The 13,026-nt window shown below is 38.2% G+C and overlaps 1 protein-coding gene across 1 annotated transcript; it reads left to right on the top strand.

Moving 5' to 3' along the window:
• The first annotated feature begins 910 nt into the window (after positions 1-910).
• On the top strand, positions 911-2,349 carry LOC148015969 (protein SPIRAL1-like 2). The gene is made up of 3 exons (XM_087664291.1): positions 911-1,116; positions 1,625-1,919; positions 2,056-2,349. Exons 2-3 carry the CDS (start codon positions 1,641-1,643, stop codon positions 2,134-2,136), a joined length of 360 nt encoding a protein of 119 aa, XP_087520417.1. The 5' UTR covers positions 911-1,116; positions 1,625-1,640; the 3' UTR covers positions 2,137-2,349.
• Positions 2,350-13,026: the final 10,677 nt, after the last annotated feature.

The raw sequence follows: 13,026 nt of genomic DNA, 5'->3' as shown, positions 1-13,026 counted from the left end.
TGTTGAGGCCCGCCCAATTGTACGTGTGTGAAAATATAATGCACTCTTGTCTTATGATTTCTTGTTAGGGACTACCCAATATCCTCCTTGACAATTCATTTAACATTTAGTCCATTTTACAATGTCCATTATGGTGACTAGCCACCTAATACCCTTAGCAATTTGCTCAACTATTAGTCCATTTTAGATATTCGCCCTAGTGACTTGCTACCCCCTTCTTTTTACATCAACAATTCAATTTTGCAAGAGGTGCCTCATGCCTACCCATGAGGATGGAACTCTTGACCCTGGGCTTCAATTTTTAGATCCTCACTTCCACTTCTGCGCTTAGCGAGATCATTTTGCCTCACACAACAAGAAGTTTTGGACATTTTCCCATGTAAAAAAAGGGGCTCTTTTCCCTTGTTTTTCCTTGTAGTGTTCAATATCAGGCACCGCATACCTAGCCAGGTGTGGTTGGGGATAGTAGGTTGCTTGCTCGAATCGTAGGTCAGCAATCCCTTGTCCCCAATCACACCTAGCTAGTCATGTGGGGGCTAGTAGCAACCTGTGGGCCAGTAGCCCCTTCCTCCCAACCACACCTAGCTTGCTATGTGGTGTTTGTTGCGAGCAAGGGTTTGGGCCAATAGTACATTGCGGTAGCCCCTTGCTTCCAAGTGCATCTAGCTACATATACAGTGCTTGGTCGGGTTAGTAGCTTATTGCTCCCAACCGCATACCTAGCTAGATATGCAGTGACTTCTCGTGTAGAGGCTCATGATGTTGTAAGTCACTATGTGGGAATTATAGTGAAACTTGGTCTAAAGCTTCGTGCGTTAAGCCTAGGTATGTTTGTGAAGGCTGAAAATTTAACTCCAGCGACCGGCAAGGGACGAATCACGATGAAAGTTTAGTAATGTTCTGTGAGTGTGATTGTGAGTCCCTTGGGGGGTCTCTTTTGTTCCCTGGACCCTTGCAATTATAGGAAAATATAAGAAGGCTGCGCCTAGAGAAGGAAAAACGGAGCACATTTGCATCGACATATCTCGTCCTCTTCTTCATCCTGCTTCCCTCGCCCCTCTTTGCCTCCCCTCTTCCTATCATCGGCGCCGATTCGGGAGTTTTTTGCAGTTCCAGGTAACTTCCTTCCTTCTCCCCTTTCATGTCTCCCTTCTGCTGTTCCTGTCTGCTTTCATGCTCAGCTTATCGGATCTCGGTTTTCCTCAACGTCTCTCGTCCAATGTGAGTCGGTCTCCTGTAAAGGTTCTGCGTTCTCCATTTTTCACCGGTCTTGCTTACATTTTCATTGAGTCGATCTTGTCTGCTTCCTGCTTGCTAGGTCTTGCATTTTGCAAATTTTTCCCCCCTTCCCGCCCTTGGATCCTAGTCTACCATTTTAGGCTCTTTGTTCTGTTGAGAGGTTTCTTCTCATGAACCTTCGGTTAGCCCTGCATCATCAGCATTTTCTCTTTGACTCTTGCATTTCTACCATGGAAGTAGCGGCATTGGGGATCGTTACACGTCCTGACTTGCGCGCTCGTTCATTTTCGGTTTTCGTTTCCTCCGCTGCGTCAGCGATGGCAAACATCTGTCAATGTACCGTTCTTACTTACTGTAACGTTTAGCTACGTACTCTACTGGACAGATCCGTGAAGCTCAGAATGGGACGCGGGGTGAGCAGTGGTGGAGGACAGAGCTCCCTCGGGTACTTATTTGGATCCGATGAGCCACCAAAGGCAGGTGCACAAGCGGCCACTGATGTAGATGCTACAACGAAGGAAAGTGCAGCTGTTCAGCCTTCTGTGCCCGCAGCGAGCAAAGTCAGCGTCAATAGAACCGAGGAAAACCCTGTCAATCCAGACATCCCTGCAGGAACGCTCGGAAACAATCAAAACAATTACCACCGTGCTGATGGTCAAAACACAGGGAACTTCATTACTGTAAGCGTTTGGACGGGTTAAACTTGCCATTACTAAATGTGTTCTAATGCTTTACCTATTTACTGCTTCTTCTCTAGATAATGGCTCCATTTAACTTGTATTATACCCTGTACATCTGTTTCTCCGTCCACTGCAGGATCGGCCATCCACAAAAGTGCACGCAGCTCCTGGAGGAGGGTCTTCTCTTGGCTATCTTTTCGGAGGAGATGGCAATTGATGGTTCGGGTGCTATGTTTTGGTTTGTGTACAGGCAAAATGTGACAGATGCAGCCTTATGCATTCCTGTGGACTTACTTGGGGACAAAAAACCAAAGTGCAAGTTTAATGACTGACTGGAAAAATTGAAAGCAGATACTATCTTAGCCTTTAATATGGACTAGCGTTTTGGACATTGCATCTTGTTCAGTTAGATGTCCGTTTCTGTTCCTTTCGTTTTTCTCAAGGCGGTGGACGCAGAGGTTACACGAATCTATATGTTTCTCAAATGTTTACTAAATTTATCGATAAGTTATAGGCTTTTCGCTTCATTATCGTTTTAGAGATTATTTTTATCGTCCGTGCGATTTCTGTACCTTGGAAGTTGGGGTCCTGATGTTATAGCAATCAGCCTGAATGATTACACAGTTTCAGATTTCAGATTTCCATATAGAAGACATCAGCAGTCTGCTTCAATTGCAGCACGTGCAGGCCAACCTGGATCAAACCGTTGTCTGTGTCCCCCCCCTGCTGTTGGAGGGGTGCACTGCTTGCACACACGGTCATCCATCGTGAGCTTGCATTTCAAAATTGTCTTTGTGACGCTGTAATGTAAAGCTGGATTCTTTGCATGCTCCATGTGGTTTAGTGATTGAGTGTGATAAGAAGTGGAAAAATGGATTGTGAGTTTTTCAATAACATCAAGGCTTACTGGCATGATTAAGGTAGGAAATGGGAAAGAAAGGTATGCTCCTTTTGGAGGTGATGCTGGTTGTGCGGTGAGTGTTTTAGAATTGGACAGTGGATTGAATGGTGATTTCGAATTTGTTAAAAGACTTACTGAATAATTTTAATCGTATGCGTAATAGCTCGAGAGCTTTATGTGTATTCGTGGCTCGCCTGTTAGAAGGTTTTATTGCTTGCTGCCTTTCTACATTTAATATGCAGGGGCAGGAGCTTGCTATAAAGTTGCTTTCGGGTGCCTGGCTATTTCAGCGACTCTCTCTCAAGGCCCATACCTTCAAAGTTCACGAGACATCTTTCAGACTCATGGGATCTTCATGTGATGCGAGCAGCGAACCTCTCTTAAGGCCCATACCTTCAAAGTTCACGAGACATCTTTCAGACTCATGGGATCTTCATGTGATGCGAGTAGCGAACCTCGGACCGAAGTTTTTGAATGACTCGAGGGCAGGTCTTTAAAGGGAGGCACTTTGATTTCTCCTTTCTTTCTACTTTCTATTCACTGCCGAGAAGAAGACGTCTGTGGGGTCATGGGGTAACCGTTACTCGATAAAAGCATGCAAGATCCCTTCCCCACCTAGCGCCCCTAAAAATAAGCGGAAAAATACCAACAGTCCCTCAGCTTTCGCAATGTCCTGCCCAAAAGCTGATTGGTTGCTTGTTGAAAACCTCAGCGTTGCTCAGCGTTTCAAAGAGGTTTTGTGCGAGAACTAGTGAAATCTTTCGAAAACAGTTCACTGCGGTGGATTTTCATTCGTCACATTTATGTGGAATTTCGGATAGCTTGAAACACTTCGCCTTTCAATCGCTTAAAGAGTTTATATGGTTTTCATAGGGAACCTGCTGCATTGTCCTTTTGTCGACCCTTGACCCTAAGTGGAGTAAGAGGTTCAAGAGAGTCTACCTCCAAAGCGCCAATCAATAGCCGTAAACTTATGTCTATTCGGTTTATATAGACTTCGGTAGTGCGAAACCAACTCTTAATACATCTTATGGAATTGAACATGGAATTGGCATGTTTTTTTGACTCCTTAGTGAAAGTGTGGCTACCTTTACTTCCTAGACTCTTGAATGTTTACTAATGTCCTATTAAGCTTTATTCTTATGATATGATCTTAGCTTTTGGTACTTGGAAGTGTTACTTTAGGTCAGGTTCTTTGCCAAGTCGTTGCTTGTAAGTTGCACACGAGAAGGAACCAAGTTGCATATAGCTCAATCCTCTGTCTTATAACAAAGTTCCTTGTATAAAATTTGAGTTATTCTATTCCTAGTCACTAGCTACTCCAAAGCACCAACCAATAGGGTAATTTATGACCCCTTCCCAAAGCCATTACTTGTAAATCAAAGAAACCAAGTTGGATATATCCCAATCTTCTACTCTAATCTTTTATCTCCCTATCAAGCTCCTTGCCTTCAACTTGAGGTTGTAATCAACTTGTGAAGAATTTTACTTGTATCCAACTCGTTGATAACTCTTTTAGAGTGCCAATTGATAGGATAATGAAACCATTGTTATAGAAAGGGCCAACTCTATCCCTTTTAGTTTTTAGTTATCATTAATATATGAAATTTACACGCAAGAGGCATTGCTCACATGTCGAGAGCATTGGAACTAGCTTTTGGCTAGGTTACTATACTACATTCATAGATTGACAAATCAAATATACATTGTTAAGTAAAGGGAGAGGTTTAATACTATCATAACTTGCAATGATATTCTCAATCAATCATATCCTCTTTAGAGGATAGATTTGCAGGTTCTCAATGCCACAAAGGTCACTTTTCAAGAGTATTGAATATTGAAGGTAGTGTTGCCTTTAGTTGAGATTAAGATAAATTATACTCAACTAGCATTCTGTGCGCGTGAACGCTAGGTCATTTTGCGGCAGCTTCGCTGCCTCGAAGTAGCAAGCGAAGTTGTCGTGCTATCGCACAACTTCGCTCAACAATCCATTTCTCATCTTTCTCTTTGCTATTTTTCCTCTCTCTCTTCCCCAAATTCCCTATGTCTAATTTTTCTCTCTCTTTCTTTGCCTTCTATTTTAGTTTATTTTTTCTTTTTTCTTGGTTCTCTTTTTTTTTTCTCTCCCTACTTTTCTTTCCTTTCTCCTTTTGTTCTCCCCCCTCTCCTCTCTTTTCCTTCTCTCTTCCTCTTATTTTTTCTTTTTTTCTTCTTTTCTCTCTTTTTATTCTCTTTTTAAAAATTTTCTTTTTTTTCTCTCCTCTCTTTTCTTTCTCTTTTTCTATTTTCAATTCTCTTTTTAAATTTGATCTTTTCTCACTCCATAATTCTCTCTACATATTCTCTCTTCTTTTTCTTTCACTTTCTTTCCCCCTCCCTAAGTCTCTCTTAAAGTATGTAAATTTTATCTTTTTTCTTATATATAATTTTCTCTTTATGTTTATATTCTCTTCTCTCTATCTCTCTCTCTCTCTCTCTTCGCTTCCTTTTATTCTTTCATTCTTCTAATTTTCCTTTTTTTCTTCTCTCTCTCTCTCTCTCTCTCTCTCTCTCCGCTCCCTTTTTTTCTTCCATTTTCTCCTAATTTTCCTTTTTTTCTTCTCTCCCTCTCTCCCTTTTAAATTTTATCTTTTTCTTCTCTCCTCTCTTTTGAATTTTATTTTCTCTCTCTCTCTCTCTTTTCCCGCTCTCTCCTTTTCTCCCTTTTCTCTCAAAAAATATTTAAAATTTAAAAAGAATTTTCTCTTCTCTTTTTTTCCATCTCTCTTTCTCTTTTCCTCTTTTTTCTTCTTATTCTTATTCTCTCTCCTCTCCTCTTTTTTCTTTTTTTCTCTTAAAATTTTTCTTTTCTTTTTTTTATAAATTTATCTTTCCTTTATTATTTTCTCTCATTTTCTTCTCTTTGTCTCTGTCTCCCCTCTCTTCTCTTTTCTTTTTTTCTCTCTCAAATTTTATATTTCCTCTCTATAATTCTCTCTCTTTGTTCCCCCTCTTTTCCCTCCCTCTCCTTTTTTTTTCTTTTTTGCTCTTTGTATATTTTTTTTCTCTCTCTCTCTCCCCCTTATTTTAATTAAAAAGAAAGTATCTTTTTTATTTTTTTATTTTCTTTCTTTTAAATTTTATCTTTCTTATCTCTATAATTCTTCTTATTTTCTCTTATATTTTTTTCTCTCTGTCTCTCTCTTCCCTCCCCCCTCCTCTCTTTTTCCTTTTTCTCTTCTTCACTCTCACTTCCTCTTAAATTTTAGATTTTCTCTCTATAATTCTTTCTTTCTTTTAAATTTTATCTTTCCTCTCTCTATGATTCTTTGATTGTGTTCAAAATCTCTCTTCTTTTTATTTTCTCTCGTTTTTTTCTCTTTATCTCTCTTCTCTCTTTTCCTTTTTTCTTTTCCTCTCTTTCTCTCTCTGCCTTCCTCTTCTCTTTTTTTTGTTATTTCTTTCTTTCTCTCTCTCTCTCTCTCTCTCTTAAATAAAATGTTTACATTAAAAAGTTTAATCTGAGAGAGAGAGAGAGAGAGAGAGAGAGAACCTAGGCCCTACATATGAGAGAGAGGGGGGAGGGGGAGAAGAAAAATGTTTAATTAAAAATACTATTCTCTTTTCTCTTTCTTTCCATTTTCTCTCTGTTTTCTTCATTTTATCATTCTTCTTCTCTCTCTCTTTCTCTTTTATTCTGTCTCTTTCTCAAAATGTGTGAAAAATTATGTTGGAAAAACTTTAAATTAAAAAAACTTTTAAAATGTTTAATTAAAAACGTTTAAATTAAATATGAGAGAGATTTGATTTAAAAAGAAGTTTGATTTAATTGAGAGAGAGAGAGAGAGAGAGAGAGAGAGAGAGAGAGAGAGAGAGAGAGAGAGAGAGAGAGAGAGAGAGAGAGAGAGAGAGAAAACCTAGGCCCTACACATGAGAGAGAGAGAGAGGGGGGAGGGAGAAAGAATTTAATTAAAAAGGGGATAGGAAAAAGAAAAAGAGATTATAAGTGTGAGAGAGGAGAAGGGGTTTTAATTTAAAAAAGGGAGGTGAGGGGGGGAGGGGAAGACTTTAATGAAAAAAGGGAAGGGGAAGAGAAAATGAGATATTGCACGTGAGAAAGAGAGGAGGGGAGAGGGTTTTGATTGAAAAAGGGGGGTTTGGAAAAGGGGGCAGGTTCGGGAAGCCCTCTAGAGGTTCGAGGCTTACCGAACCTATAGCTAAAATAATATAGTAGTAAGATTATTTTAATTAAAAAGATTTTTTCTCTTTTTTATTTTTATTTTCTTTTTTCTTTCTTTTAAATTTTATCTTTCCTATCTCTATAATTCTTCTTATTTTCTCTCTCTGTCTCTCTTCCCTCTCTCTCCTCTCTTTTTCTTCTCTTCTTCACACACATACTCTCTCTTAAATTTTATATTTTCTCTCTTTATAATTCTCTTTTTCTTTTAAATTTTATATTTTCTCTCTCTATAGTTCTCTGACTGTGTTCAAAATCTTTCTCTTCTTTTTATTTTCTCTCATTTCCTTCTCTCTATCTCTATCTCTCTCTCCTCTCTTTTCCTCTCTCTTTCTCTCTCTCTCCCTTCCTCTCCTCTTCTTTTTTTTGCTCTCTCTCTCTCTCTCTCACTTTCTCTCTTAAATAAAATGTTTACATTAAAATGTTTAATCTAAGAGAGAGAGAGAGAGAGAGAGAGAGAGAGAGAGAGAGAGAGAGAGAGAGAGAGAGAGAGAGAGAGAGAGAGAGAACCTAGGCCCTACGCATGACCTCTCCTCTTCTTTTTTTTGCTCTCTCACTCTCTCTCTTAAATAAAATGTTTACATTAAAATGTTTAATTTGAGAGAGAGAGAGAGAGAGAGAGAGAGAGAGAGAGAGAGAGAGAGAGAGAGAGAGAGAGAGAGAGAGAGAGAGAGAGAGAGAGAGAGAACCTAGGCCCTACGCATGAGAGAGAGGGGGAGGGGGAGAAGAAAAATGTTAAATTAAAAAATACTATTCTCTTTCCTCTTTCTTCCCCTTCTCTCTCCGTTTTTTTCTTTTTATCCTTCTTCTTCTTCTTCTTCACTTACTCTCTCTCTCTCTCTCTCTTTTATTCTATCTCCTCAAAATGTGTGAAAAACTACGTTCGAAAAACTTTAAATTAAAAAAGCTTTTAAAATGTTTAATTAAAAAAAATTAAAAAGTTTAATCTAACTGAGAGAGAGAGAGAGAGAGAGAGAGAGAGAGAGAGAGAGAGAGAGAGAGAGAGAGAGAGAGAGAGAGAGAGAGAGAGAGAGAGAGAGAACTTAGGCCCTACACATGAGAGAGAGAGAGAGGGGGGAAGAATTTAATTAAAAAGGGGATAGGGAAAAGAAAGAGAGATTGTAAGTGAGAGAGAGGGGAAGGGGTTTTAATTTAAAAAAGGGAGGTGGGGGGGAGGGGAAGGCTTTAATGAAAAAAGGGAAGGGGAAGAGAAAATGAGATATTGCACGTGAGAAAGAGAGGAGGGGAGAGGGTTTTGATTGAAAAAGGGAGGTTTGGAAAAGAGGGTAGGTTCGGGAAGCCCTCTGGAGGTTCGTGGATTTTCGAACTTATAGCTAAAATAATATAGTAGTAAGATGAAGAAGCATTGGCCATATGAAACAAGAAAGATGTGGTTGCTATCTATGATGAAGTTTGAGTAACGAGGATGGTATTCTCAATCATCTAATTGACGTGAACACTCGTAAGAAAGCTTGTGAGACCTTAAAGAAGATTGATGTGTTAAAGAGCATATAAAGGCAACTTGCTTTGAGATTTAAACTTACATGCGTAGAGTGAAGGGGAGAATGCTATAGGCATTATGAAAAGAGTTTAAGATTTGCATAGTAAAATGTTTGCAAGAGATAAAATGACTTAATGAGCCATGTACATAATCATTCATAGCTTAAAGGAAGGATATGAAGGTCTTGATCAAGGGGTTATTATTCTAAGTTGAAATCCTTCAATTGATGAGGAGTGAATACTTAGAGAGGAAAACCAAAGAAAAGTAGCTGTAATGAACATTTGTGATGACAAATCTATAGGTGCTTTTACAAGCACAACTCTCAGCAAGCGAAAGATAAAGATTCTACACCCAAAGAGGAAGATAAAGAGACACACCAAGCCAACCACAACATTGATCAACACATTCATAAATGTAATCATTCTTATTATGAAATATGAAATTTAGTGTTAGAATATGGGTATAATGAGAAGGATGATACAAAGAAGCAAGCTCGTTAGAAGGGCAAATGAGCTAGTGGGATTATAAGGAAAAGTAAGTTGAGTGGAAGGGAAAGTGAACTAGCTTGTTGATAGTGAAGACAACTCTCAAGGCTTTTGTAATGACAAATCTCTATCCTCTATGTAGGAGATTATATATGCCAATAGTGTTGACTTTGGAACCAAAGAATTGTGGTGGATTGATAGTGAAGCAAGATCCCACATGACTTCTCATGTTGAATATTTTTCTAAGTTAAATTTTGCTTATTATGGCAAAATTTATATTAACATAATACTTCTAGTGACATTACAAGTAAAGGAGAGATACATATCTCATTGAACATAGGGTTGAAAAGGGCATTTGGTGATGTTCACTTAGTATTATGGACCAAGAACCTACTCTTAGTTGGAGCCACCATAGAAAAAGGCTTCAAAGTGGAAATTGAAGTCTAGAAATGCCTCATCTATGGCACAAACTATCACCATAAAATATTTGCCCAAAGAAAGAAGCCTCGAAGACTCTACAAACTTGGTGAACTGCCTTTAGCATTTTCACTTATACATGCCAAGCAATCAAACTCTCATTCTTCTATTGAACTATGGTATAAAATGTACGGATACTCGAATTTCAATAACAAGTGTATATTGGAATTTCAAGGTATGGTTTTGGACACATCGCAGTAAAGGATTGTTATAGTTTGTAAACTATGCTACATTAGAAAATTGCCAAGAGTAAGCTTCTCAAGAAGTACAAATAGATCAAAAGAAGTCTTTGATCTCGTTCATGAAAATATACATGGGTCGGCCTATACACCTTCAATAGATGGACATGAATACAATGTTAGCTTTATTGATAACTTTTCCAAGTATACTTTGGTATAATAGGTGGTAATAAATACTATATTTGCTTTATTGATGGCTTCTCCAAGTATACTTTGGTATTCTTCATGGAATCCAAGGTTGAACAAATTGATATTTTCAAAAACTTCCATGTTATGGCTGAGCCTATGATAAGTAGAAGAATCAAGATTTTTAGATCTGATAATGAAGAAGAGTTCTTATCTAAATAATTCACCCAATAACTCCTAAAACATGGGATAAGAAAACATCTTACTTGCTACTATGCATCTTAGCAAAATGGTGTAGCAGAGAGCTAGCATATAATACTTTGAGATAGTTAGATGTATGCTAGAAAATAAGCAAGTTACCAATTTGTATTGGACTAAAGCATCTATCAAGTGAATGGTAGGTGCATCCATGAAGTCGATGCACCATAAGTGGATGGTAGGTGTATCCATAAAATTGGCTAGGAAAAAAGTGGATCCATAAGGGAGGTTCCATTAAAGTGAGAAGGTGGATGGCTAAGGTTGTTAGGAAGTAAGATATTAAATATTCTCCATCCACATGTAGGATATTAAATATATAGTAACATAGTTTTCCTTAATGCACCACTCACATGTTTCACCTTGGCTCACCACCCACATGGTCCATCCCACCCACTAGTCTCCACTTGAGAATATTCCCAAGAATACTCCCCAAATCTCCATAACTCATTACTCAACATGTACTTTTTAACTCTTTTCTACTTGAACCAATGGCCAAGTCCACGTATGCGATCTTATAACCATTTGGTTTTCAAGAATAGATTCCTTCCAATGTTTGAATTGGGAACCCTATCAATTTGCCCACTATCCATCATGGCTTCTCCTCATTTTGAGGAGCCTTAGAAAATTTGGCATTTGGATCATAGGCAAGTGGCTGGAGAGGTGGACATTTGAGTGACTTCCAATATCCCCTCTCAATGTCCACTCGACCATCGGTTTGGTCCAACACCAAGCCAATGAAGATGCCTAGCTAGTTGATCACTTTCAAAAGCCTTGGTAAATATATCAGCACAATTGTCCTCTATAGAAAAATATTCCATCTCCACTTCTCCATCCACAATAAGCTCCCACACATAGTGATATTGAGTACTTATATGCATTGTGCATGCATGAAACACAAGGTTCCTTGTAATCGCCATGCAACTCTAATGATCACACTTCATGATTATTGCCTCTTCGACTGGCACTCCCGTGTCTTCCAAAATCCTCCTTAGCTAAACTTCTTCACAACAAGTAGCAAAGGATACTACTTGTATTCAACTTTTGTTGAAAATAATGCCATTGTAGGTTGCTTCTTTGTTGATCCAAGAGAAAATCTTGATCCAAGTGAGATGCGATAATCAATCATTGATTTTTTGGAATCAATACCTCTTTCCTAATCTAAATCACAACATTCAATTAAGGACTTGCTCGATTTGTAGGTGATGCCATAGTCTATTGTACCCTTCAAGTACTACAATACCCACATCCTTACTCTTCAATGATTTCTTTAGGGCTCATTTGAGAACCTACTTAGGACTACAAAACTACATCTCAATGCCCAAGAAAAAATGCTTAAGCCCCAAGTTTGTCATTCAAATTTAGAACTTAGCATCTCCCTAGTCTTTTTAAGCATATGCTCATGGTCTTTAGTGATATGATAAAGTCATCTACATATAAAACAATGATTACAAATATTTTCTATCTTACACATGCAAGTTAGCATTAGATGCACTTCTAGTAAACTTAATGTTTTTGAAAAGTCCGTCTATCCTTTGATACCATGCCTCTGGCTTGTTTCAATCCATACAATGCCTTTCTAAGCATGCAAATCTTATTTTCTTGACTGGGCACCTCAAATACTAATGGTTGGGCCACATATATCTCCTTGTTTAGGTGTTCATTTAAGAATACATATTTTACATCCATTTTGAAGATTGTCTATGCTTTATGAGCAACCAAGTTTAGTATGAAATGAATAGGGCCATTTCAGTAGTAGGTGCAATTGTTTCTTGGAAATCAAAGACTTCTTTTTGTGAATAGCCTTGTGCTACAAGTTGGGCTTTGTACTTTTCCAAGGACCCATTTGATTTATACTTGGTCTTCCAAACCCATTTTGTACTAGCTACTTTTCTCTATTCTAGCCAATCAACAAAGTCCCAAGTTTAATCTTTGATGGTGTTGTCACACTTTGACAGCTTTCCACTTTGTATTATCCATAGCTTCCTCCAAATTTCTAGGTTCCTTTACTTGGATTGTCTTAGCCAATATTGACTGTGTCTTCAGAAGCCCTTCTTTATTCCTCTATCCTCTTTGAACTTTGAAATCTATCTACAAGTGGCTCCTCCTCAATTGCAGGGGTTGGATTTTTCTCATCAAAGAGTTACTTTTCCCACTTGGGAAGTGGCCTCCCTTGTAATTTCAAAGTAGGTGGTTGTGGTTGAGGAACTTTATCATTTGAGAGATCCTCTCCTCCTCCTTTATAGAGACTTCAACATTTGATCTATACACAAGGTGGGTTATTTCTTCTTCTGATGATAGCACAAATGACCTTTCTTCTCCATTGCATGTGGCTACTCCAAAAACACATTGTGGCTAGCAACTATCTTCTTATCCTCATAGTCATACAACCAGTAAGTTTTAGAATCTTGGCTATACCCAAGAAAGATATATTGCTTTCTCTTAGCTTCTAGCTTAGTCCTTTTCTCATCTAGAATATACATAATACTCACATACAAATATTCTAAAATGTGCAACAAAGTGTTTCTCACTAGAGTAGGCCTCTTGAGGTGTCTTTCCCTTCAACACCTTAATGTAGCTTTGGTTGAGGATGTATACTGTGTATTTTTTGCTTCACCCTAAAAACTATCCATTTAATTTTAAAAATGAAATAATACACGTTTCTTCAACTAGGCATTTTGCATTGTTCTTGACTGTCATAGTGATGTGTTCTCTTAGAGGCCTTAGAGAACTATACCATTCCTTCTTGTTGGTCATGTGACTAGACCATCCATTATCTAGCACCTAGGACTCATCCATCTTTGAATTTTGAGTTGAGGAAAAACATACTCAATTACTATGAACAACTCCAACTCACCTTCAATAGTCTTCATAGAGTCATTGCCTTTGGAAAGAGACCTTGCAATG

The sequence above is a fragment of the Lygodium microphyllum genome, chromosome 23 (assembly GCF_053477565.2).
Source record: "Lygodium microphyllum isolate KBCC chromosome 23, Lygodium_microphyllum_v1.1.10, whole genome shotgun sequence".
Taxonomy (NCBI): Eukaryota; Viridiplantae; Streptophyta; class Polypodiopsida; order Schizaeales; family Lygodiaceae; genus Lygodium; species Lygodium microphyllum.
This window is presented reverse-complemented; position numbering and strand designations above follow the sequence as displayed.

Coding starts and splice junctions, on each gene's coding strand:
- LOC148015969 (XM_087664291.1), top strand. CDS start 1,641: ATGGGACGCGGGGTGAGCAGTGGTGGAGGACAGAGCTCCCTCGGGTAC. Junction 1,920..2,055: donor ACACAGGGAACTTCATTACT/GTAAGCGTTTGG, acceptor CGTCCACTGCAG/GATCGGCCATCCACAAAAGT.